Source organism: Harmonia axyridis, chromosome 2, assembly GCF_914767665.1.
Source record: "Harmonia axyridis chromosome 2, icHarAxyr1.1, whole genome shotgun sequence".
Taxonomy (NCBI): Eukaryota; Metazoa; Arthropoda; class Insecta; order Coleoptera; family Coccinellidae; genus Harmonia; species Harmonia axyridis.
The window spans coordinates 23,291,199-23,314,283 of NC_059502.1; the positions used below are offsets into that span (position 1 = coordinate 23,291,199).

A 23,085-nucleotide genomic window follows, 5' to 3' on the forward strand; every position below is an offset into this window, starting at 1 on the left:
GTATTGATGGTATCCAAGTGACACTACTTAAGAGAATTGCCAAAAGTATAGTCGCTCCCCTTAGGTTTCTGGTGAATTTCTCTATGCGGACGGGTATGTTTCCGGTTTCTTTAAAAACAACGCTTATAAAACCAATACACAAATCAGGAGATAAATCGTCCGTAAATAATTATCGCCCAATATCACTTGTATCAAATATCTCAAAAATATTTGAAAGAATAATACATAATAGAGTCACGAAGTTTCTGGAAGGGTGCAAAATTTTGAGTGAGAGGCAGTTCGGTTTTAGGGTCGGGAAATCCACACAGGATGCTATAGCGGCACTAACAGGTGAAATATATAGATGTCTGGATATGTCGAGACCATGTCTGGGTGTGTTCGTGGATTTAGCCAAAGCCTTCGACACGGTCAGTCATGACGGATTGCTTGACACTCTGGAGTGCATGGGTGTCGAGGGTAGTCCACTCAACTGGTTTAGAACCTATCTGATAGGTAGAAAGCAATGCGTCCAAGTTGGAGAATCGATAAGCTCACTATCAGACATACATTATGGAGTGCCTCAGGGAACAATATTGGGCCCTGTTCTTTTTAATATTTACATTAACTCGATGTTTTCATTGCGCACCAGGGGGAAACTATTTGCATTTGCGGACGATACTGCGGTATTTTATGAGGGAGATAGCTGGGAACAACTAAAGAGTATGGTAGAAATGGACTTCAAAGACATAATTCAGTTTCTTAATTATAAGGTTTTAACAATAAACAAGCAAAAAACAAAATTTATGCTGTTTTCCAATAGCTCAACTGTGTTGCCTGAGTATAGAACGTTAAATGTTGAAGATGACTTCACAATTCATTCAGCAGATCAAATAAAATATCTAGGTGTAATATTGGACCCATATTTGAGATGGAATTTTCAAGTCGATAACGTTGTGAAGAAAATTCGGAAAATGATACCTAGATTCAGGTTTTTTAGGGAATTCTGTAACCCTCAGTTGTTGAGAACATTGTACTTGGTTTTGGTTCAACCCCTTTTGGTATATGGCCTACTTGGATGGGGAGGGGTAGTGAAACATTATTTACTTAAGCTCGAGGTAACACAGAAATGGTTGTTAAAGATAATATACAATAAACCATATCGCTATCCGAGTGAAAAACTGTTCCAAGAATCTGCTGTTATGAATCTTCGACAGCTGTATATGCTCGTGCTTGCTGTGCATCAATTTAAAAACATTTCGTCCGCGGAATTTAACGAGCATTTGCATGGAACGCGACACAGAGGACGAATGATTTTAATACCTAGAACAATGAAAACCATAGGACAACGATCGCACACATTTTTATCCCCTCGAGTGTACAATTACATACCAGCGTGTATTAAAGCAAGTAATAGCTTAAACATTTTTAAATTAAAATTGAAAACGTGGATAGGAAACTTAAGTTCTCAGGAAGTTACGAATTTGTTGGATATTAAGAACTCGTATGTTCATACCTGAAATGTTGGGGGGAACCTTGGTCACAACAGCGGATTAATTGCATGTTGGGCTCCTGATGCCTTGTAATGTGGTGTTAATAAAATGTTGTGTATATAGTCTATTAGATATTTGAGTGTATATTGTGTACATGAAGAGTAGAACAAATAATTTCAATGTAGATGCCTCAAACAAGGTGCCTACGCACCTTCGAGGTAAAGAATAGTTTATTGATTTACCTTTGTATCCATATTCAGGTTGAATTGTACTCAAATATGTTTGGTATAAGAAACTGTACTCTGAAAAATGTTTTAATTTTGCTCAATAAACTTATAATAATAATAATAATAATAATAATAATATCAGCGATACGATATTTCACTCAATTCGTGAGTTTCTCCATAAAGAACGCACTTCTTATGTCCCATATTCAATCAACGTTTCATATTTACTCAAAATATATTGAAATAAATATATAAATATATAAGAAATTCAGAAAACAAACTTCAAGCGCGCCAAACGACGTGAAACAAGCGATGACCCTAGGACAGCAAAAATTGCCAAACCTTGGATTTCAACAGGTAGATACAGAAAATAATAAATATTCTGCTCATTATGAATTAAAAAATGAGGGAAAATGTCGGATTCAAAATATTCAAATTTTCATATTCAAAATTGAGAATCACTCAAATAAATATATAACATTCAATGTAAAATATATTCATAACGATTTTGTCAAATTGTGGATTTGAAAGTAAATCACAATCCGATAAAGTAATCTTACCATGTCGGGGACATGTAAAAATTGCGTATACTCCTTCTATCTATGTTTATTACTATGAATCGAACTATTACTATTGACAAAAAAAAATTTTAAATTTCGCGGAAGACTTTTTCAATTACATGGTGAATTATGAACTAATCGAATTTCATTATGAATAATGTTTAACTCACCCCGTATCTAACAATAATTTTTATCGAAAACCAGAATAAAATTATTACCTTATGAGTAGGTAATATTAGTTGCGCAAAAGTGTTTCATTTAAGATTTTTCTACGAGAAAGGTTACTTTCAAGAAGTACCATTTTCCAACTTTGATATGCTGTATCTTGAAAACTAGGCAGTAGTTATAGGATTGAGTTGTACAAAATATGAAAAATTCAGAAAAATTAACCCGTCACAATTTTTCCATTAGGCTGCTGCCTGGTTCTTTTGCAAGTCTATACGTTTTATCTATATATTGCTTTTTGTGAGCCGAACAAGCTTGCAATAACGGAATGTAGAAAGAGCTGATTACTCTAAATTCAGCATCAAACCAATCAGCGAAAGGACGGACCCGTTTGCAACCTTATTCGATTATTTTGAGCATCTATCAGTTATTCGAAACAAACCCCAAAGCTGATTAATCAGTCCTGCCAAACTTTTTCGAATACCGTAAATGAGGGTGGACGATCCATGGGGAAAATCAGATTACGTGGAACTTGCGTTCATTTATCCCCTCAAAATCACCACCCTCTTGTCCACACTGCGGCCAATGAATTAAAACTGACATTTTCATTATCTGATCAGACTGGTGAACTAATGAAGTGAGATATCCGGAGCACCCCCAGTGACGTGCCATTTTTCTCTTCATAAAACTAATCTGTATCGATGGCTTCTACGTGTTCAATCGGCGTGACCGATTCAACACCCTATTATAATGGATGAGATTGAAGACCCTAATAAAGCGTGATTTATGTGGAGTGGATAATTGTTATCTGAATTTTTTTGGCCAAAATGAGGAAATCTTCCAGAACTCTATATTTAAGTTATACGTGTTAGGAATCTAAAAATTGGAAACTGGATATACCAGACTAAATAACATATTGGGCCAATTGAAAAGTGCCCGGTCTGATGCACAGATGGCGGTGCTAGTATTGAATCCACATGATTTTTAGTAAGTACCAGCTAAGATGTCTAAAAACCAGGTGTATGAACTGATTAGCTTTTGTTTTGCCAATTTTGAGAATATTAGTTAAGCTTCGTTATGTCAACTGTAGGTAGCGCTATCAACAAATTAAGATTCTCGTTATTTATTATTTACGAGGTTTGTGCCATTATGTACCTATATGTATATCTTTCATTATAGTTATGATCTATGGAAGTAATTCTTGTAATTGTAATACCAATAAACTCTCTCTCTCTTTATTATTATTACAAATATTTGAATTCATTCCAGTGAACATTTCGTGTTTTGTTTCACGACTTAGCACGATCATACTCGATTACACATCGCTTTTGATTGGTCAGTATCGGGTTTTAATTAGTGTATCCAATCAAAATCAACGGAAATGACAAGTATAACATTGCGGCGCCGCCACGAACTAAAACTAATATTTTCAATTTGGTCGAATGTCATTGCATTCAAAATTTGACGAGTGCATTCACCATGTTTTTAGACATCTTAGTGCCAGCCTTCAAACGATACGTGTCAAAATTTGACAGTAGTCCGACCATTAGTTTGTGAGATATTGCGTTGTGTGTGTACCTACTTTTGTTATTTGACAAATGTAGGACAGAAAAAAAATTCGTGTGCTGATAAAATATTGCTTTTTGAAGGGAAAAATACATTTGAAGCAAAATCTTGGCTTGATGAAGAGTTTCCGGGGTCTGCACCAGGAAAATCAACCGTCATTGATTGGTATGCTAAGTTTAAAAGTAATGAAATGAGCACGGAAGACGGAGAACGCAGTGGACGCCCAAAAGAGGCTGTCACCGACGAAAAAATCAAAAAAGTTCACAAAATAATTTTGAATGACCGTAAAGTGAAGTTGGTGGATATAGCAGACAATGTGAAGATATCATCTGAACGTGTACTTCTTATCATTCACGAATATTTGTACATGAGAAAGTTGTGTGCAAAATGGGTGCCGCGCGAGCTCACAATCGATCAAAAGCAACAACGTGTTAATGATTCTGAGCAGTGTTTGAAGCTGTTTAAGTGCAATAAACCTAAATTTTTGCGTCGATATGTGACAATGGATGAAACATGGCTCCATCATTTCACTTCGAAATCCAATCGACGGTCAGCTGAGTGGACTGCACACGATGAACATAATCCAAAACGAGGAAAGACACAACAGTCAGCTGGAAAGGTTATGGCATCAGTATTCTGGGATGAGCAAGGTTGATATTCATTGATTACCTTCAAAAGGGCCAGACCATCAACAGCGATTGTTATATAGCGTTTTTGGATCGTTTAAAATATGAAATCGTTAAAAAACGGCCCCATTTGAAGAAAAAAAAGGTGCTGTTTCATCAAGGCAATGCGCCGTGTCACAAATGAATTGGGCTTCGAATTGCTTTTGCATCCACCGTATTCGCCAGATCTGGCCCCAAGCGACTTTTTTCTGTTCTCAGACCTCAGAAGAATGCTCGCTGGAAAGAAATTTAGCGCCAATGAAGAATCAATCGCCGAAACTGAGGCCTATTTTGAAGCAAAAGACATCGCACTACAAAAATGGTATCGAAAAGTTGAAAAATTGCTATAATCGCTATATCGCCCTCGAAGACAACTATGTTGAATAATAAAATCGAATTTTGCCAAAAAAATGTGTTTACTATGGTAGACCCCAATTGGCCTGTTATCTATGATTTGTGTGGTCTCCAATAAGGTAATACTGAACGAGCTCTCAAAAGCGCCCGAGAGCACGTCAGTGCTTTTTTTTGAATTTTTGAATTTTTCTTTGAAGAAAAGTGAAATCGTATACACATAATCACCGTTTTGTCAATATACCTGATTTTTCTATGTTTTTCTTGTTTTTCAGATAGTGATGTGGCGATAATTTATGACAAGTACTCTGAGTGTTGAAAGTGCCATGGATTAATCAACTCCTTCTTGAAATAGAGATGGTATTTCAGGCGACATGAAATTGACATCTATTCTTCTTCTTTCATGGATAAAGTTCTTCCTGTTCTATTCAGCAGCTTCGTTATCAGGTGAGTGGCAAATAACTGGACATTTTACATTAGGCATAACATGAACAATTTTTGGACATCATTAAACATACTCTGAATTTGAACGTTACCACTTTGTCCAATTTTATCGCTTGTGAAGCTGATATTTATCTGTATGGAATATGAAATGTATTCAGCTCAAATTTACTATTTTGCTTTTGAATTCTACATATTCGAAGATGTGAAATTTTAAAAGGATACCGCACACTTTACTTGGGGAGGTGGCCTCCTGTCAAATTTGTTGAATTTTTGATATGTTATAGCCCAAATAATTCCAAACGAAAAGTTTAATAAGCAACATTTTTTCTATAGGCTAGTTTTGAAGCTAGACTTAGAGGCTCCTGAAAAATCTCATTTGTTCTCCATTTTTAAACAATACAAAACGTTATCCTGGATAATCATCACAATTCTGTGTGAGCAAGGTGTGCATCATATTCGACATAATATATTAAGTGTTCCTTTCAAAAGAAAATTGTAATAAATGGGAAATTGGTAAAACCTTCCAAATTAAATCGAACCAAATTCTACGCAGTGTGAGAGGTTCGAATTGTCGATAATTCATAATTAGATCTTTCAACAACTTCTTTGTTCTGTATCTCAAGTATATTGATCATTAATGCCACATAAATTGAGTGGTCAACACGGTTTTTAAATTTGTCTTTCAAGGTTCAATACGCAGTTACGTTGTTCTGATATATTTGAACGGAATAATTATTTAGAAAAATATTTGGAAAATAACATGAAATTGCTTTTATCTCCCTCAACTAAGCCCCTCTGTAAGAGATCAATTGGGAGAATGGATTAGAAAAATAAGGCAGTATCGATCGGGGACTCAGGGAAGTCAATAGTAACGGGAATAGTACGTCGGTCGCGAAACCAGACTTAGAGTAGAGCAATTTTTTTTTTGAAGATAAGAGTCCTATTTTTTATGGTTGAGTTAAATAAAAAAGGAAAATTCAGTAGATGAGTGAGTTCAAGGAACTTCAAGTATTTAAGAAAGAAGAATTTGTTTTACCCTAAGAAAGGACGAGTTAGATCAGACTCAGAAGTAGGAAAACAGGGGTTTTTGATAAAGTTTCAATCTTGTTTTGATAAATAAATTTATAAGCTTTGAGTGCGTGATTCGGAGGTGAAGTGAATAAAAAAGAATTACACGTCTCGTGTGAAAAGTTGAATAGGAGTTCATTAAAACTAGGTATATCAACCTAGCCCCGCGGGATAAGGGCAAGTAACAGTTTAAGGATCTTTTGGGTGTCTTTTTATTTTGTCTTGTTGAGTAGTCCTGATTCTCCCAAAATTCAAAATTCAATAATAAATAAACTAGGTATATCAACCTAGCCCTGCGGGATAAGGGCAAGTAACAGTTTAAGGATCTTTTGGGTGTCTTTTTATTTTGTCTTGTTGAGTAGTCCTGATTCTCCCAAAATTCAAAATTCAATAAATAATTTTGTTCCGTTTTGTTGTGTAGTGAATATAATACTTTTGGTTTTTGTTTGATTATATTTGATTTTAAAGAATCAATTGAGTTTGATTAATCTGGAAATCTAATCCTGTCCCCAAGAAAGAAAAATTAACAAAAAGACCTGTCCCTAGTGCGACGGGCCGAACCCACAATAACAACTTTTTTTTTAATTTTTAGTCAGTGGAAAGCCGCTCTTCCATTGACACATATATACCCCCAAAGAAGGGGTTTATTACAAAGTAACAGTTATATTCGAAATGCTCCATACTGGAAAATCTAACCATTTGCATCTTCACTCCATAAAAATCCCTAACGTTACAATAATAGATTTAAAAAGAAAATCTTTTCAAGGATGTTTTATAGAGAGATTTATAATCTTTTCATCCTTTCTCATGCCTTGAAATTATGATGAATGGAAAATATGAAACATTTCGAATATAACATGAGCAATTTCAGGTTGGTCACTAAGGTATACAAATAAGCACAGAAAAAGAAAGAATGAAAGGATAATAATCGAGCCTCTTCATCAGGTATTTGTCAATTCTGGAATACTTTTCCAGGAAAATCCTCTCGAAATGAGAAAAATCGGTTTATCAAATCATGCTTTTTCCTACAGGATTTCCTGTTAAACCGATTGTATTCTGTACTTCTTCATATTCCAAGATGCATTAATATTCGTTTCCCGACTAAATACCCAAGAATTTTCCTCTCAATATATCAGAATATCTTCTTTTGTTATCAGGTGACTATTATTCAATTTCAAGTCGAATATTAGGATAGAATTCGCCCAAGATACCTCAGGATGGGAGTTCATTAAGGAGTTAAGATTGGTTTCGATTCATTATGAAGTTCTGTTTCTGAGCAGAGGAAGCTAATTAAACTTTTGCCCTATTGGATTCGATATATGGCTGTTGTTGAGTAGGACCATCCCCTTCTGAATAACAATACCCCCTTTCTCAATTAAGATACTAACCGAACACTGACACCTAGAATATGAATACGAAGTCGGAAGTTGAACCAGTTTAGAGTGGAATTGAATCGAAACTATACATAATGAGAGGAAAATTGATAACTAACAGCATTCTTCAATGGTGAAAAGTATTGAACTAAAGTCAAGGGTATATTGTATGTTCACAAGGGCGTAGAAATGGGGGGTACTGGGGGTAATTCCCCCCCCCCCTCCAAGATTTTCAAAATATAAAATTTCAGAAATCTCGCCGAAGAACGAAAATTTATCCATGAAATGAACCAATAATAATCATTTTACTTTCCTTTGAATCGACACGTCAGTAAAAAATCGGACCCTTTTACGGTTTATGAGTTTATTATCGCTTCCAAGATGAGTACTTTTATTGCACTAAGAACTCGTCTTTGTCCGAGGTTTATTATTTTCCATTATCTATCCGCTTTCTCGGCATCGCCCCTTATTTGCCATTTGTGATTTTTACATTCGTCCTCGTTATGCATGCGGACTTTAAGCTCTCTTTCACACAACAAAGATTTTGTTGCCTGAAACACACAAAACTCTCACCATAAAAACAATCTGGCAATATATTGTACAACTTAATGCCCTGGTACGTAGGTGAATGTTATTCGTTTCGCGTACAATAAGAGTGATCATGAGATAATTTTTATAGTGTCCCCAGTTTTTCTCTTGTCTAAAAGCAGTAACTTATGAATGTGAATGTATGGTACAGTTAGGATTTTTTTGCAAAAAGAAGAGGCCTGCAAGAGGTTTACGAGTCAATATCAAGAGCGAAACACTCTTCTGAGCAACAAAAATTCTATTTACATCAGTGAAATATTATACGATATACATATATGATTATAATCTATATCACAATACAAATTGAGCAGATATTTAGTACTGATGAAAACATTTTTTAACTAGATATATTTCTTAGTAGGAATACTTCAATTTCTTATATCAGGATCTTTGTTTTCAAAATAAATGCATCCAATTTTCAAAAAGGCGATACTCAAGGCAGTGATATCAACAGAATAACAATCTACAAATAGGTATCATTATAAATTTCAGCTGAATCATTAACGAAGAGCATAAATAACAAATGATTGAGACAAAACCCTACTCCTGATGTAATGTCAGATTTCTTCAAGAACATACTGCATTCACAGTGGTACCAGAAGGGAAATTATGTATCTACTATACGCCTCTAACCTCCATATCATAAAATATTTCCTTCATGGTTCTAAAAAAGAAGAATGCACAAAACAGATCGAAAAAAAAACCTGCTACAAATCGTCCCTCGTCGAGACTTTCACAACCAAATTATAATAAATATATATTTAGATAGTTTTGTCCAATGTCCAAACCTAAACCCAATCTCACAAATCGAAAAAATATAAAAAAGAAGAAAAACAACTAAGAGAGAAAAAAACAGTTAGAATATATCTTTCATACTATAAAAATGATAATTAACACTTGCACAAATAATTACCCAAAAGGGAAGAGAAGAGCAGAAATAATAAGGTGAAATAATGAAGAGAATAATTGTCCCATATTTCGAATCATAAAACTCAGAATGAAACCTAAACAACATCTGCAATTAACAACAATCGGGTAAAACGCCCTTCAATCTCAGGGTTTAATAAGACCTCGATTCCAAAGTTTAAATTCCCTTTCAAACAAAATTCCAATTCGAGTTTGTATCATAAAGCGACTCCAGGGAACCGTCGTGTATACCTAACAGAAACATTAATTCGATTCACTATGAAATATCTGAGCATAAATCACGAATATTTGACTAAACATCGTAAAATCACACCGTTTTCATTTCGTGGAATGATTTTTCTCGCCGAATTACGTTCGGAAAACAGAATCCGGCCGCTTTCATCACTCCAGACTTCCGACCCATTTTCTCGTGTTGGCTCTACGTGCTCAGGTGGCCTTGGAACGCTCGCCAGCTGGATCAAAATAGGAATTGGATAGAACGACACAAACCAATTTTTAACGTGTTTGTTCAGGCGAACATGATTTTGACAATGTTGGATAGGATAGGTGTTCTCTTAGAAGCCAAAAGTTTGTACCAGTTAGGAGTTAACGAATTGTTTCAGAAGAAACTGAAAGATATTGATAACCTTAGAAGTCAAAAGTTTGTACCATTTAAGAGTAAGGAGAACCAACATGAATTGTTTTAGAAGAAACTAAAAGATAATTGATAACCTTGTGAAGACTGAAGTGGATGGTACATAGTAAACGGTCTTTTATACATCATAACCTTTGCATTTTGTTATGGGATTCAAATTTGAAGAATGGGATGACCACGACAAATCATAGAGGAAGTTCATAACTGGAATAGCAATATGGAACTTTTGTTGTGTCACTTTCTGATATATTAATCAAAATGAAGATGTGATGATGAGCTGCGGTAGAGAATAGCCCCCCAAAACACTACTCCAACTGTCGTGAGTGTACGTCTCCCAACATTAAAGAAAGAATCGCGTTGCTTTCCATGGTCACTTTTTATTCTTCTATATAGCTATCCTCCATTTATTTCAACCCTTGCCAAGCTATTGAAATGGACATGAAATGTACGTTTCGAAATTGAAGTGTTCAATAAGTGGACTGCAGAAATTAAGCAATGACCCAATATTAGATGTAGAACTCAGATCTATGAAAAATCTTGCACCAGACTTGGTCTTCTTTCACGATGAGTAAGAAGTTGATTGTAGGCCACTGCTAAAATAACTCTTTTGAAAATTGAAGCTGCTGAGCACGTTCGAAGGAACTCTCTAAAGAGTTTGAAACTTGACACTAGAACATTTGTTTGTCTTTAAAATAGCAAGAGAGGTACTTGATAAAAAAGTAAAAACGAAAAATTTGCGAATGAGGTGATTTGTAATGTTCTAAATTATTCGGAATAGAAAACACAATTGACTGTTTCTATGGTCTGAATCATGTGAGGATGTGTGCAAGTCTTCTGAAAATCAAATAACTGACGTGAAAACCGAAAAATTATTATTCTCATTTTAGTGTTTTGAAAAGAAATAATTTTTAATTTTCACTAGTGTCCTCAATTTAAAAGAATTAATTCATATACTGCTTTCATAGCCAGATTGTTCAACAGAAATATAATATTTCTGGCTCTTTAGCCATGGTCTAGTCGATTTTTCATCTTACTTTCCGAACTGATTTACTTGACAGGGTTGAAGGTCAGGTAAATCAGTCCATCAGTAAAAAAGGTCTCAAGCCTAAAACTCAATCTCACTTTCCGTTTATAACTACGGTAATCACCTTCAGAGGCTTTCAGTTCGTAGATTGTAACTTGACGCTGGATATCTCCCATATGAATGTTGAATCTGTAATGTTGCAGTATAAATACTTTCTTCCACAGAGGGGGCGCTCTGTGTCTAGCCGAAATTGTCGTCACAATACTTAATATAAATGTACCTGCATTTGTGTAATAGTGGTCTTTCGCGGTACTTGTGCATACAACTTTCTCATTCATAGGGTTCTCAGAAAGATACAATAGAGAATATCTTTCTCCTACCTTAATAAGTGCAGGCACCATGATACCAATGCGCAGGCATACAACTTAGAGAATAAGAAAAGGAAGAAGAAATTCACGGTGTGAAATATGGTTTGATGTTTGTAACCCAGGTATAAAACTGGAAAAAAGGAGAGTTCAGTGGAGTAGGTTACGAGGTGATGAACAGTTGAGTTAGTAGAGTGTTCAAGGATGTTTCCAATTGCTGTACCACAATAAAGTACTCGTCTGTCATCCATCAGTGTGACGATCCCCACGAAAACGCGATGCCCCAAACATATAACTAAAGCCAACTCGGATTTCTTTCTACTACACCTAATATTGAAGGTGGTACTTTTTCAAATTGACACACCGTAAATTGAATTGAAAAATTTCAGCAATGATAACGAAATTATTAATCTATATCTAATATTTTTACAACTAAAGATATAATATACAGATTGGTTTTTCTATACTCCCAGTTTCCAATACATCCAGTCGAAACTACCTAAATGGCATTCTCCACCTAGTCGAGCCGAATAGAAAATTCCGACAAAGCGTAACGTGCAACACATCCGAGCCGGCGTCGGAAAGACCCTTCCGCCGACTGTTAAAAGTTCCCCAGGTGAGGAGTTTCGGAACACACCCTCTTCCCGCTCATAAATACCGCATCGCCCGTAACTTCCACCGGCTTTTATCAAGGAGGGTATTTCTCCCACTTGAAAAATGAGCTCCCGAACTCCGCAACTGCCCGTCCTTTGATCTATTCATCTCTTCCCTTCAATCTCTTCAGAAGTGGAGGAGCGGGCGCCCCGTACGCTGCGACGGGGCGCGTCTCGACGCGGGGCACGATCGACGTCCTCCATTGTTATTCGGGGGACGTTTTTGAAGTTTGGCCTTCCTTAATTCCCGATCTCCCGGGGGAAGACCTGGCTGATTGTGGAGGTGACGGGCGAGAGAACAGGAATTACAAGACGGAACGACACAATAAAGGATGGTGGGGTGGAAGGGGATGGCGTTCGTGTTCAAGGAAGTTGTTGTGGGGTTGCTCTGATAACGAGGACTTTATGATCTCGTCGATTCCCCAGATTGGTGATCAATGGGGGAGAATTTGATGACTTGTTGGAGATGGCGTGTGACAGCGGGCTAAGGGTAGTTTGAGTTTTTAGTGTTTGGTGCTATGGGAATCTTTGGCTTTTGCTACATTTTAAGGTTTCGATATTTAAAGATCATCCCGGGATTATCTCCTTTCCCACATCTCCTGTTTACTCCTCGAATATTTCCTTATTTTGTCTCCTTTTCTGACTCTTTTCCCATCATAACTATGGTTAAAAATTTATTAGGCGTTCCAGTATATATCGCTCTGTTTCAGGAATGTAGATGAAAAAAGCAACAAATTGAGTACGTTCTCCAAGTGACAAAAAGAATCGGTTGAATTTAAAAAAGGTACAACATCAAAATTTCCTAAGGACGGAGTTGATTGAAATCCAGGTACGAGAGAAGGAAAAAAAATAGAAATATACAAAAGAAGAACACCATAATCTGGGTACATGCAGCGGCGAGCTTAAGAATCTCTTTTCTAAGGAAAAGGGAACGAAACAACATCAAGGAAGTTGTTGTGGGGTTGCTCTGATAACGAGGACTCTATGATCTCTTCGATTCTCCAGATTGGTGATTAATGGGGGGGAGTTTGATGATTTGTTGGAGATGGCGTGTGACTGCGTCCAAAGGGGTTTTTAGCGTTTGATGCTATGGGAATCTTTGGCTTTTGCTACAGTTTAAGGTTTGGATATTCGACTGTTAAGGCCCGGTGCACACATCCGACTTTTGTAGTCACAACACCGTTGCTGTGTTGTACTTGCTGCTTGTGGTAAAAAGAATCAAATGGGAGCATGCACACTACCCGCCGTGCCGTTGCGACGTCGTAACTGCCATCATGCGGTCGTTTTTTGGTAGCATGTCCCTCTAGGCCGCAACTGGGCCGCAGTCGTACATGCGATCTCTCAGTACTCTTTCCTATATTGACCTGTGCACACATACGACTTTTGTCGTGAGTTCGCACAATGGTAGAGAGGGAATTGGATATCGAGTTCTTCATTGAAGAAACTAAAATGAGATGATGTCATCAGAAAAATTTATTGGGTAGTAGTATGTTGTTCTCATCAATTCTTCGAACAACAGGATTTTCAACAATTCATCTCTATTTCTCATGATCGGTGAGTCCGCTGGTAGCCTATATATTTTCTTCCGAACGATTTTATCATTGTCTATAGTTATTGCGAAAGTAATAAAGTGTCTTATTCAAACTCTTATTGATAAAAATTTAAATTCAATTTTTGAAACAGCTAGAGATTTCAAGATCATATGAGTGACAGTTTCTTAGAAATCATGAAAAACTGAAAAAGTTTTAAATTTTTATGATCCAACAAATACTATAATCAAATAAGTCCAGAAAGTATTAGATTCACGATGCTGAATGGGAAACTAGTGCGCATTGAATTGATCCGGCTCCGCAACCACGCCGGTGTAGTATGTAGTGTGCATTGAATAGGTACGACACCGCAACGGGTGTCGTAACTGCAAAAGTCGGATGTGTGCACCGGGCCCAAAATCATCCCGGAATCATCTCTTTTCCCACATCACCTGTTTACTACTCGAATATTCCCTTATTTTGTCTCCTTTTCTGACTCTTTTCCCATCATAACTATGGTTGCACATTTACGAGGCCCTTCAGTATATGTCGCTCTGTCTTAGGAATATAGATGAAAAAAGCTACAAATTGAGTACGTTCTCCAAGTAACAAATAACGGGTGTTTTTTTTCGAGGTATATAACTTTAAGTTGGCATTACTGTTCAAGATGGCGACCGATTTAACAGCTGTTAACTGATTTATTCTCAGTTTGGTTTGGCATGCATCATGACTAGACTCACGCCTGAACAACGCCTGCAAATAGTGCAATTTTATTTCGAAAATAATGGTTCTGTGTCCATTTTATTTTGTTTAGCGATGAAGCGCACTTCTGGTTGAATGGCTACGTAAACAAACAAAACTGCCGCATTTGGAGCGAAGCTAATCCTCAAGTGTATCACCGTTACATCCAGAAAAACTAACTGTTTGGTGCGCTTTATGGGCTGGTGGAATCATTGGTCCGTACTTCTTCAAAAACGATAATGGCCAGAACGTTACAGTCAATGGTGATCGGTATAGAGCCATGATTACTAACTTTTTCATTCCTGAATTGAACAACCATGATGTCCAGGAGCTGTGTTTCCAACAAGACGGCGCAACATGTCACACAGCTCGTGCCACAATCGATTTATTGAAAGACATGTTTGGTGACCGCCTTTTTTTCTTGTTTTGGACCTGCGAATTGGTCTTCAATCTTGTGATTTAACACCGCTAGATTACTTTCTGTGTGGCTATGTGAAGTCATTGGTCTATGCGGATAAGCCACAAACCCTTGACCATTTGGAAGACAACATTCTTAGAGAATGGGGTATCAGATTTTGTATATCTTCTTTTTTAGTTTGAAAGATGTAGTGCTGAAACACCCTGTATAAATATTTGCCATCAAAAATTTACATGGAATAAATATATGGAATAGAGCTCTGAACTTAAAACATCATACAGGCACTTTTTCACATAGAATTCAGTGGCGTGCTCGTCTTTTCGAAAACCTAACTGTTGACGAGCACAGAAAAATTGAGCTTCCCATAACAAGTATTCCCGTCAATCTGATTATTTCTATGGTTTCTACTCATTTCTATAAAAATTTGTCTTGAGAGTTAACTTCTTGGTTATATAATTATAGTTATTTTCGGGAATGATTTTGCAATATTTTTTTGGTCTTTACCTTCGTCTTAGAAATTTCGGCATACAATTATTAAACTCCATGTATTCCGCTATAATTCCAGTATTGTCAGTTCAAAAGACGATGATAATGGATATTTCTTCACATAGGTATCCAAATATAATCCCTTAATTTAAAGTTCCCATTTTCAGTCGAAGCCAGAGACATTAATTCTTTTACGTAGTATAAAGTTTTGTCGTCTCAAAGCGTCTATCGCACAGGCTTCTTTTCCTTTGGCGTCATTTTCGAATCCAGATCGCTCCCCCAGCATACGGTGCCACTTCTCTTTATCATTCTAAACCCCTCGAAGAAGTAATCCTCCGTTGAATCTCCGACATAATATCCAATATAAAAACTATACATTTTGACCGGGTTCTTTCGTCTTTCGATTCCTCGCACAAACCTATGGTGGGTGATATCAATATCGAGATATATTGCACTCTTTGGTAGCGGAAAAAAAATCGACGAAGTCCTTGATATTCCATCCTGTGTGGCCAAGTCGGCAAAAAGAAGATTATGAGTTAACGCTTTTTGGTGGGCGATATTGGTATTGGAATTTAGAGGTTTTCCATTGGGATTATCCCAGATAAAAGTTGGATTTCGTTTGATGTGAGATGAAAATTATAGGACCTTTGGATATTTTTCTGCCTTCACATGGACTGACTGAATTTTAAAAATAATGTAAATTTTACAGGTGTATTATACAGGGTAATTCACCGCGTTGGCCTATTGGCCAACGCGGTGAATTACTGAAATTGTCATAAAAAAAACTATGAAATGATGCAATAATATACTGGGTGTGCGATTTGAAATAAGGTAGTCTGTTTCCGGTATAACTGGAAGATGTAGAGATCTAAAAATATCTAAGAGAGGAAAACCATTGTATCAAACCCCAAAATTTAAATTTTCAGCACAAAATTATTATTTGTTTTCCATAAACATCTAATAAGATGTTTATGGAAAACAAATAATAATTTTGTGCTGAAAACCATTGTATCAAACCCCAAAATTTAAATTTTCAGCACAAAATTATTATTTGTTTTCCATAAACATCTAATAAGATGAAAACCATTTCCTCTCTTAGATATTTTAAGATCTCTACATCTTCCAGTTATACCGGAAACAGACTACCTTATTTCAAATCGCACACCCAGTATATTATTGCATCATTTCATAGTTTTTTTATGACAATTTCAGTAATTCCACAAAACTGCAACTACTGAGGCTTATCGAATATGCTGAACGATCCCAGAACAAAGAAGCTACTGTACTCTTGCTATTAGATGTTGGGGCAACCTTCGTCCGAGTTTGGCAAGAAGGACTAGCCTGCAAGATGAGGATGGCTATATTACCAAAACCGGCAAAATAATAATAAAGTACCAGAGCAAAATAATTTATACGTGAAGATAGATGACACAATATCAACCAATATACAAGTAAAAACAGGAGTGCCTCAAGGCTCAGTTTTAGGACTTCCGATTTACATAAATACATCATACGAAATCCCTGAAAAACACAAGAAATCTGTAAGCCCTAGTCGACATAAACAGAAGATATATACGAATGATTCATTAAATAGAAAATCTTGAAAAAAAACGGCGAAAAAATGCGGGCTCTTCTACTACAGAAAAAAAAGTGTAACACTAAATTATAGACTGACATGCTAAAGCCTTTTGATATACGCACTGGAAAGAATAAACTCAGCAATACTCATTTTTAGAAAGAAAAAGCCAAATGTACCAAAATATGAATCTGAAAATGTTCAATTTAATTGCAAGACCTCAACTTACATAAGTCTCGGCAACATGAGGCTATGCAGCCAAAAGCTATATCAAGAAGATACGAATGACAGGAAACTGCTAAGAGCTGCAATGTATATGTCATGGTTTGTAAGAAACCAAGAAATCAACAGAAACTAAGCTGAAGAAAACTAGAATATCTACAAAATAGTATATTGTGCAACAAGTGACTGGTGAATTTTATTTGTCTACCAAGCAAGGTGTGAGTAAAGTGCCGTGTGGAATCATATTTCTCACAGTATGAGCAATATATAGTTTCGAAATTGAGTAAGCTATGAGGAACACGCTACTTCCCATAACAGTTGTAGGAAAAAGAATTTCACCTTAAAGAAAGAGTTTTAGGAGAAGGAAAAACCGGAAGAGAGGCACTTTGGCGGAATGTTCCTGGGTTGGATAAATCTAGAAAGATTCTTTGAAACTTTGACACTGCGAGATATTAGAATTATCTGGATCTTAGCAAGAATACACTGCAGCTCTTCCCTCGATTCCTTACAGGGCATTGTTGCCTTAGGAAGCACCTCATGGGCATGGGTCTAGCAGAAAACGACGAGTGCAGATTCCGTGGAAAAGAATTGGGATGCCAACATATCATGAAAGATCTAGAGATTTATGACCAAAAACCCCAGGCAGAAATTGTGGAAGAGATACAATCAAAAAAGAGTCGAAAGGTTTTGACGACAATTCCTCGAGCCAAATGTCGTAGGTGCAACCTCTCTCAAGGGATTATGTTGTTTTGTCCCGAGAACACTGGTGGACTCTTCAGTTAGGCAATCCATCGATCTCTTCCTAAGACACTCTCTCACACCATCCTAGGGAGGTGACTCTGTTGCAACGCGGTGACCTCCATAAACCCTCCGGGGCCGAAGTGAAGTGTGGCGCGACGCCCATAACGCCACCTTTCTGACAGACAGTCACTACAAAATTAATAGACAAATAGATGCTCGAACCCTTTAAACACCAAGTTAGGTTCAGTAGGTCGGTCGTGTTCTTCAAATACGGAGTACCACATTGTTCAACCCTTCAGGGACGTCCTCCTGATAAACCAAAAAATCAATTCGAAGAACTTTCCAGAACAAAAACAACCAGCAGAAACTTGGCTCGATGAGAAATCCCCCAGTCTCCATACCTGGTGCAACTGAAAATCCGATGTTTTCACTCCACCTCGCCGACTCCATACCTCCATCGGCTCCACTCTCGTCCGCCGTATAATTGTCCCCCGAAGAACACCCGGGGGGAAAGGAGGAGATTCATTGCATTTCAGGACGGCCTCAGCCTATCACGGTCGAAAGGAGACGACCGCATCGGCGGAACCATATCCAACCATAGCAGAAAACGACGAGTGCAGATTCTATGAGGAAGAGGAAGAAACTCTGTCACCTGATAACGGAATGCTTTGCCATCGCAAAATTTGCTTTGGACAAGAGACTTTTAGAAGTGAGGAAGTGGCCAACTTGATAATGAAGTTCATTAGAATTCTGGAACTAAAAGGTGAGCTTTAGATCACGTAATAGCTCTGTTGGGGACACAATAGACCATTAGGTCGCAGTGCAGTGCCTTGAATCTCAATCTTATTCAACCCTGTCGAAGATGTGATTAGGATGCCAACATATCATGAAAGACCCAGGATATACTACGAGTCGAAAAGAAAAGACTCTTCTAAGAAAGACATAGGTATAAACCAAAACCCCCAGGACAGTAATTGTGAAAGAGATTCAAGCAAAATAGAATCAGATTCCTGAACCCTTGACTATACCAAGTAAGGTTTAGTAGGTCAGTTGTTGTTCTTCAAATACGGAGTCCTATATTTTTAGACCCTGATAAACCAAAGAAAAAAAAATTCGGAGAACATTCCAGAACAAAAACAACCAGCAGAAACTTGTCGCGTCGAGAAATCCCCCAGTCTCCATACCTGGCGCAACTGAAAATCCGATGTTTTCACTCCACCTCACCGACTCCATACCTCCATCGGCTGCACTCTCGTCCGCCGTATAATTGTCCCCCGAAGAACACCCGGGGGGAAAGGAGACGCTCCATCGCATCTTAGGACGGCCTCGGCCCTATCACGGTCGAAAGGAGGCGACCTCGCTTCGGCGGAACCGATTGCGTTGCACATTTTTGTATGAATATTTAATCCGGTCCAAAACGAGACCTCGGATCCGTAAACAGAATTTGATTACCGGCCCATAATATCGCCGCGCGCAACCATACATGAAATCTGAAGATGGTCCGAGGGGAATGCGACAAGGGAAATATGAATTTCAAATCTGTCGGATGCAGCGCGGAACGGAGTCGGATACGAACATGGAAATATTGGGATGCAAATTCGATAGATCCGAGGCGAGAGGCTGGTTTGGAGGTTCCCGAAGGTCGGTTACGGGGTGTTGTTGGAAAAGGTGTTGTTAGGAAGAGTAGGAGACGAAATCTCGAGACTACTCTGACATAATGTGTTTTCGGAGGGCTTGAGAACAACATTTTTAGTTTGAACTGATTCACCTTAACTACAATAACATAATTCGGAGATCGAAATTTTTTGATGGGCTCAAATTAACAACAAGAATCCTTACCAACAAAATCAACGAGCATATTTCTCTTAGGGACGAACAGCAGGGTTTCCGATCAGGAAGATCATGTACTGATGCCATATTTATCATAAGACAGATCACTGAGAAATCGATCACTGATCACTGAGAAATCATAAGATAGATCACTGAGAAATCGATCACTGAGAAATCGATCACTGATCACTGAGAAATCATAAGACAGATCACTGAGAAATCGATTGAATATAACCGACCAGCTTTCATGTGCTTCATAGATCTGGAGAAAGCATTCGACTGTGTGCAACTCAGAGATGTGGTACGTTCACTTCTTGATAGATAAATAACCCACAATATTGTGGAAACTGTAGAAAATATATACTAGGCTAACAAGACCCAAGCAGAAATGAACAGAGAACTAACAGAAGAAAAAACCTTGATAATGGCATTCGACAGGCCAAAAACTTCAACCATACAAATATAGGAGGCCACTGAAATGAAGGTAGTGAGCAATATACCAGGAAAACGACTCACAGATCGGGTAAGGAGCGAGCATATCAGAAGAACGTATGGAATTGATAACAGCAATGACGCATTAATTGCGTTAGATAACGATCGCCTGTGATTGTTTCAGTCGGTTTCAACAACTCATAATACACTACGCTGAGCTAATCCTACCAAATATTGATCATGACCTTGGAACCGTGAATATTCGGTTTGGCCGTCGACGTGGAAGCATGGCCGAGATATCCTCATTATCATCTGCACTTGGGATTATCGTAATTAAACAATTTTTCGTCTTCAGTCACAATGCGATACAGAAATCAATTCCGTCTTTGCCATGCAAGCAGCTGTACAAAAACAAACAAAAGCCGTTCGACATCTCTCGGCTTCAACTTGTACGGCACTCAATTTCATTGTTTCTCATTCCCATGACTTTCAGGCTTTTTGAAATGAGTCACTATCAATGATCCTGCCAATTCTTATTGCGTTTGGCACGAGTCTTAATCAAGTAAAGCCTCCAATTCTGCACCTTCTAAAACTTTCTCTCTTTCATCGCCATGCTGGTCTTCGACGTCAAAATCACCGTTCTTGAATCGTTGAAACCACTCTTAGCACGTTCTTTCACTATTAGCAGCCTCACCATAGATATTTCAGAACATTCGAGGAGCCTCAGCCGTAGATTTTTGAATATTATATCTCTATTAAAACCTCCCGCTAATGACGAGAATTTGGCTCGCAAGCTGACATGTTTACTGGAGAATAACTTTATGATGCAGACACAAATCGATTTATATTTCGATGGCGTTATTTTCACAAATACCTAAGCTCATTGTATGACATCTACGATCTATTTATTTCGATTACCACTTACCGCTACAGCCATTTATTGTAAAACGGCGAAAGCAAAGTAGCACACCAATAGAATATTACAAATATAATCATATCGATGTATTACTGATAAATAGTAGCTCATTGAAAGTTCGAAGAAGTCTTTATGTTGACATAAAACACAGCAAAAATCCGTTGTTAACTTTGCGATGATCATCGTAAAAGAGGCCTAGCTACCTCTGTATGTATTAACAACAAAATACTTGGTCATAGAGAGTTGGCATAAAAGCGTGAAGTTACTCGGGACGATCCTAGAATATCTCCGCACCTAAAAACAAACACAATGGTTCATCACTCATCATTTCTTACGTGAATTCGCATCCTTATCTATTCAGAAACGGCATCAGCCTACGGAGATCCAAAGTTGCTAACCCAACTCACCCTCGCAATCCTCAATGCCGAGAGCGACAAATCCGGCAAAAAGTATTACGGCGAAATTATCATATACGAGAGGAATTTCTCCCGGAACCCGATCCCCGATCTGGGTTGCGTTCCTCGGGGAAATGTACGTTTCTCCGACGACGACGGAGACGGTGTTGTGATATTCCGGTCGACGAGATTATGCAAGATTTTTTCTTCTCGGAGCAACGGAGCGCGATGGATTTGAATTTCATATACCACACTTAACATCATGTAGCGATATATTCGGGTGATTTTATTTATTCTCTTTTGGGGATGTGGGAGTTACCAGGGAGGATCGGGAGATCATGTGGGTTGGTTCATAATAATTCGCTATAATTTCAGTCTAGTATAATCTAGACCAAAAAAAAATTATTTCCCCAAAAGAATGTCATATCTAATTTTTTAGTGATCGATCAACCCTTGTAGTTATGCTATTTTTTTTTCAATTGCGTTGGCTATCCTTCCAGCGGGCGCGGTGTCTTAAAATTTACGACAAACACATATAATTGCTTCTCCCACTCTAACGACTTGTTTGAGAGCAAAGAGGTTCGAGGTATTCCAGGATCAGTACCTCCCAGAACTTCAGGCGTGCGGTCCGTGCTCAGAAGTGTTTTATATCCAATTATTCGGGAAATTTTCATTGAGCGTAAATTTTACGACACGCGCCCTCACAGGTGAGTTTCTTGTGTAAACTGTCTTTTTCGTTTTTATTTCGAATTTATTTCTATATTTTTGTTATTATTTCAGCTAAATAAAATTTCATAGTGCCTCATTATGGGAAGTAAGCCGCTCACACAAGAGGAGCTAGAAAAAATTGCTCAAGATCTATTCGACGAGCCAGAAGAAAATGATGAGACTTACTTTCCTTCGAGTGATAGATAAAATTTCATAGTGACTCATTATGGGAAGTAAGCCGCTCACACAAGAGGAGCTAGAAAAAATTGCTCAAGATCTATTCGACGAGCCATATTTGCTCTCGAAGAAAATAACAGTTTTGGGTACAATGAAAAAAAAAACAAATCTGAAATCCCGAAAGAATTCTTGTCAGACATAAAAAGAAGTGTTGGATCATCTCTATTTGGTTTCCAAAAGGACAAAATGATGGTTTCCTATGTACCTCGGAAGAATAAATCCGTGATATTACTGTCAACATTTCATGACGACGACCAAATGGATCCAGACACCAGAAAGCCCCAAGTTATATTAGACTATAACGGAACCAAAGGTGGAGTGGACACCGTCGACAAAATGTGTGCTGCGTATTCTGTCTCTAGAATAACGAAGAGATGGCCGTGTGTAGTTTTCTACACTCTAATAAATATAGGAGGCATAAATGCTCAAATTTCACACAAATTTGCCTGCCCAACAAAGGCTCCTTAGCATCGGAGAATATTCCTGAAAAATTTGGCATTGAGCCTAATGAAAGAACATCTCATCTCTAGATCGACTCTGAGACATTTACCCCAAGACATTAGATGTTTCCCGAAAGTGACTTATGGTCAGTGTGTTGAACCAACAGAAGAAATTGAAATAAATCTTCCAAAACGAGGTGTATGTCGGGTATGTGTGATGGAGAGGAAAAGAACCTCAGCATCGATGGAATGTTGCCGTTGTCAGTCCTTCACTTGCAAAAAACATGCTTCAATCAATGTGGTTTGTCATGATTGTGAAGATGAGAATGCTGATT

General features: G+C 37.7%; 1 protein-coding gene across 1 annotated transcript in view; it reads left to right on the forward strand.

The window, feature by feature from the left end:
* The window catches only part of LOC123672596 (hemicentin-1), a 454,027-nt gene that overhangs the window by 15,905 nt on the left and 415,037 nt on the right, over positions 1 to 23,085 (forward strand). The window contains exon 2 of the mRNA XM_045606762.1: positions 5,279 to 5,450. Coding sequence (XP_045462718.1) covers positions 5,378 to 5,450 — 73 coding nt within the window. The 5' untranslated portion in view covers positions 5,279 to 5,377. The remainder of the gene's footprint in view (positions 1 to 5,278; positions 5,451 to 23,085) is intronic.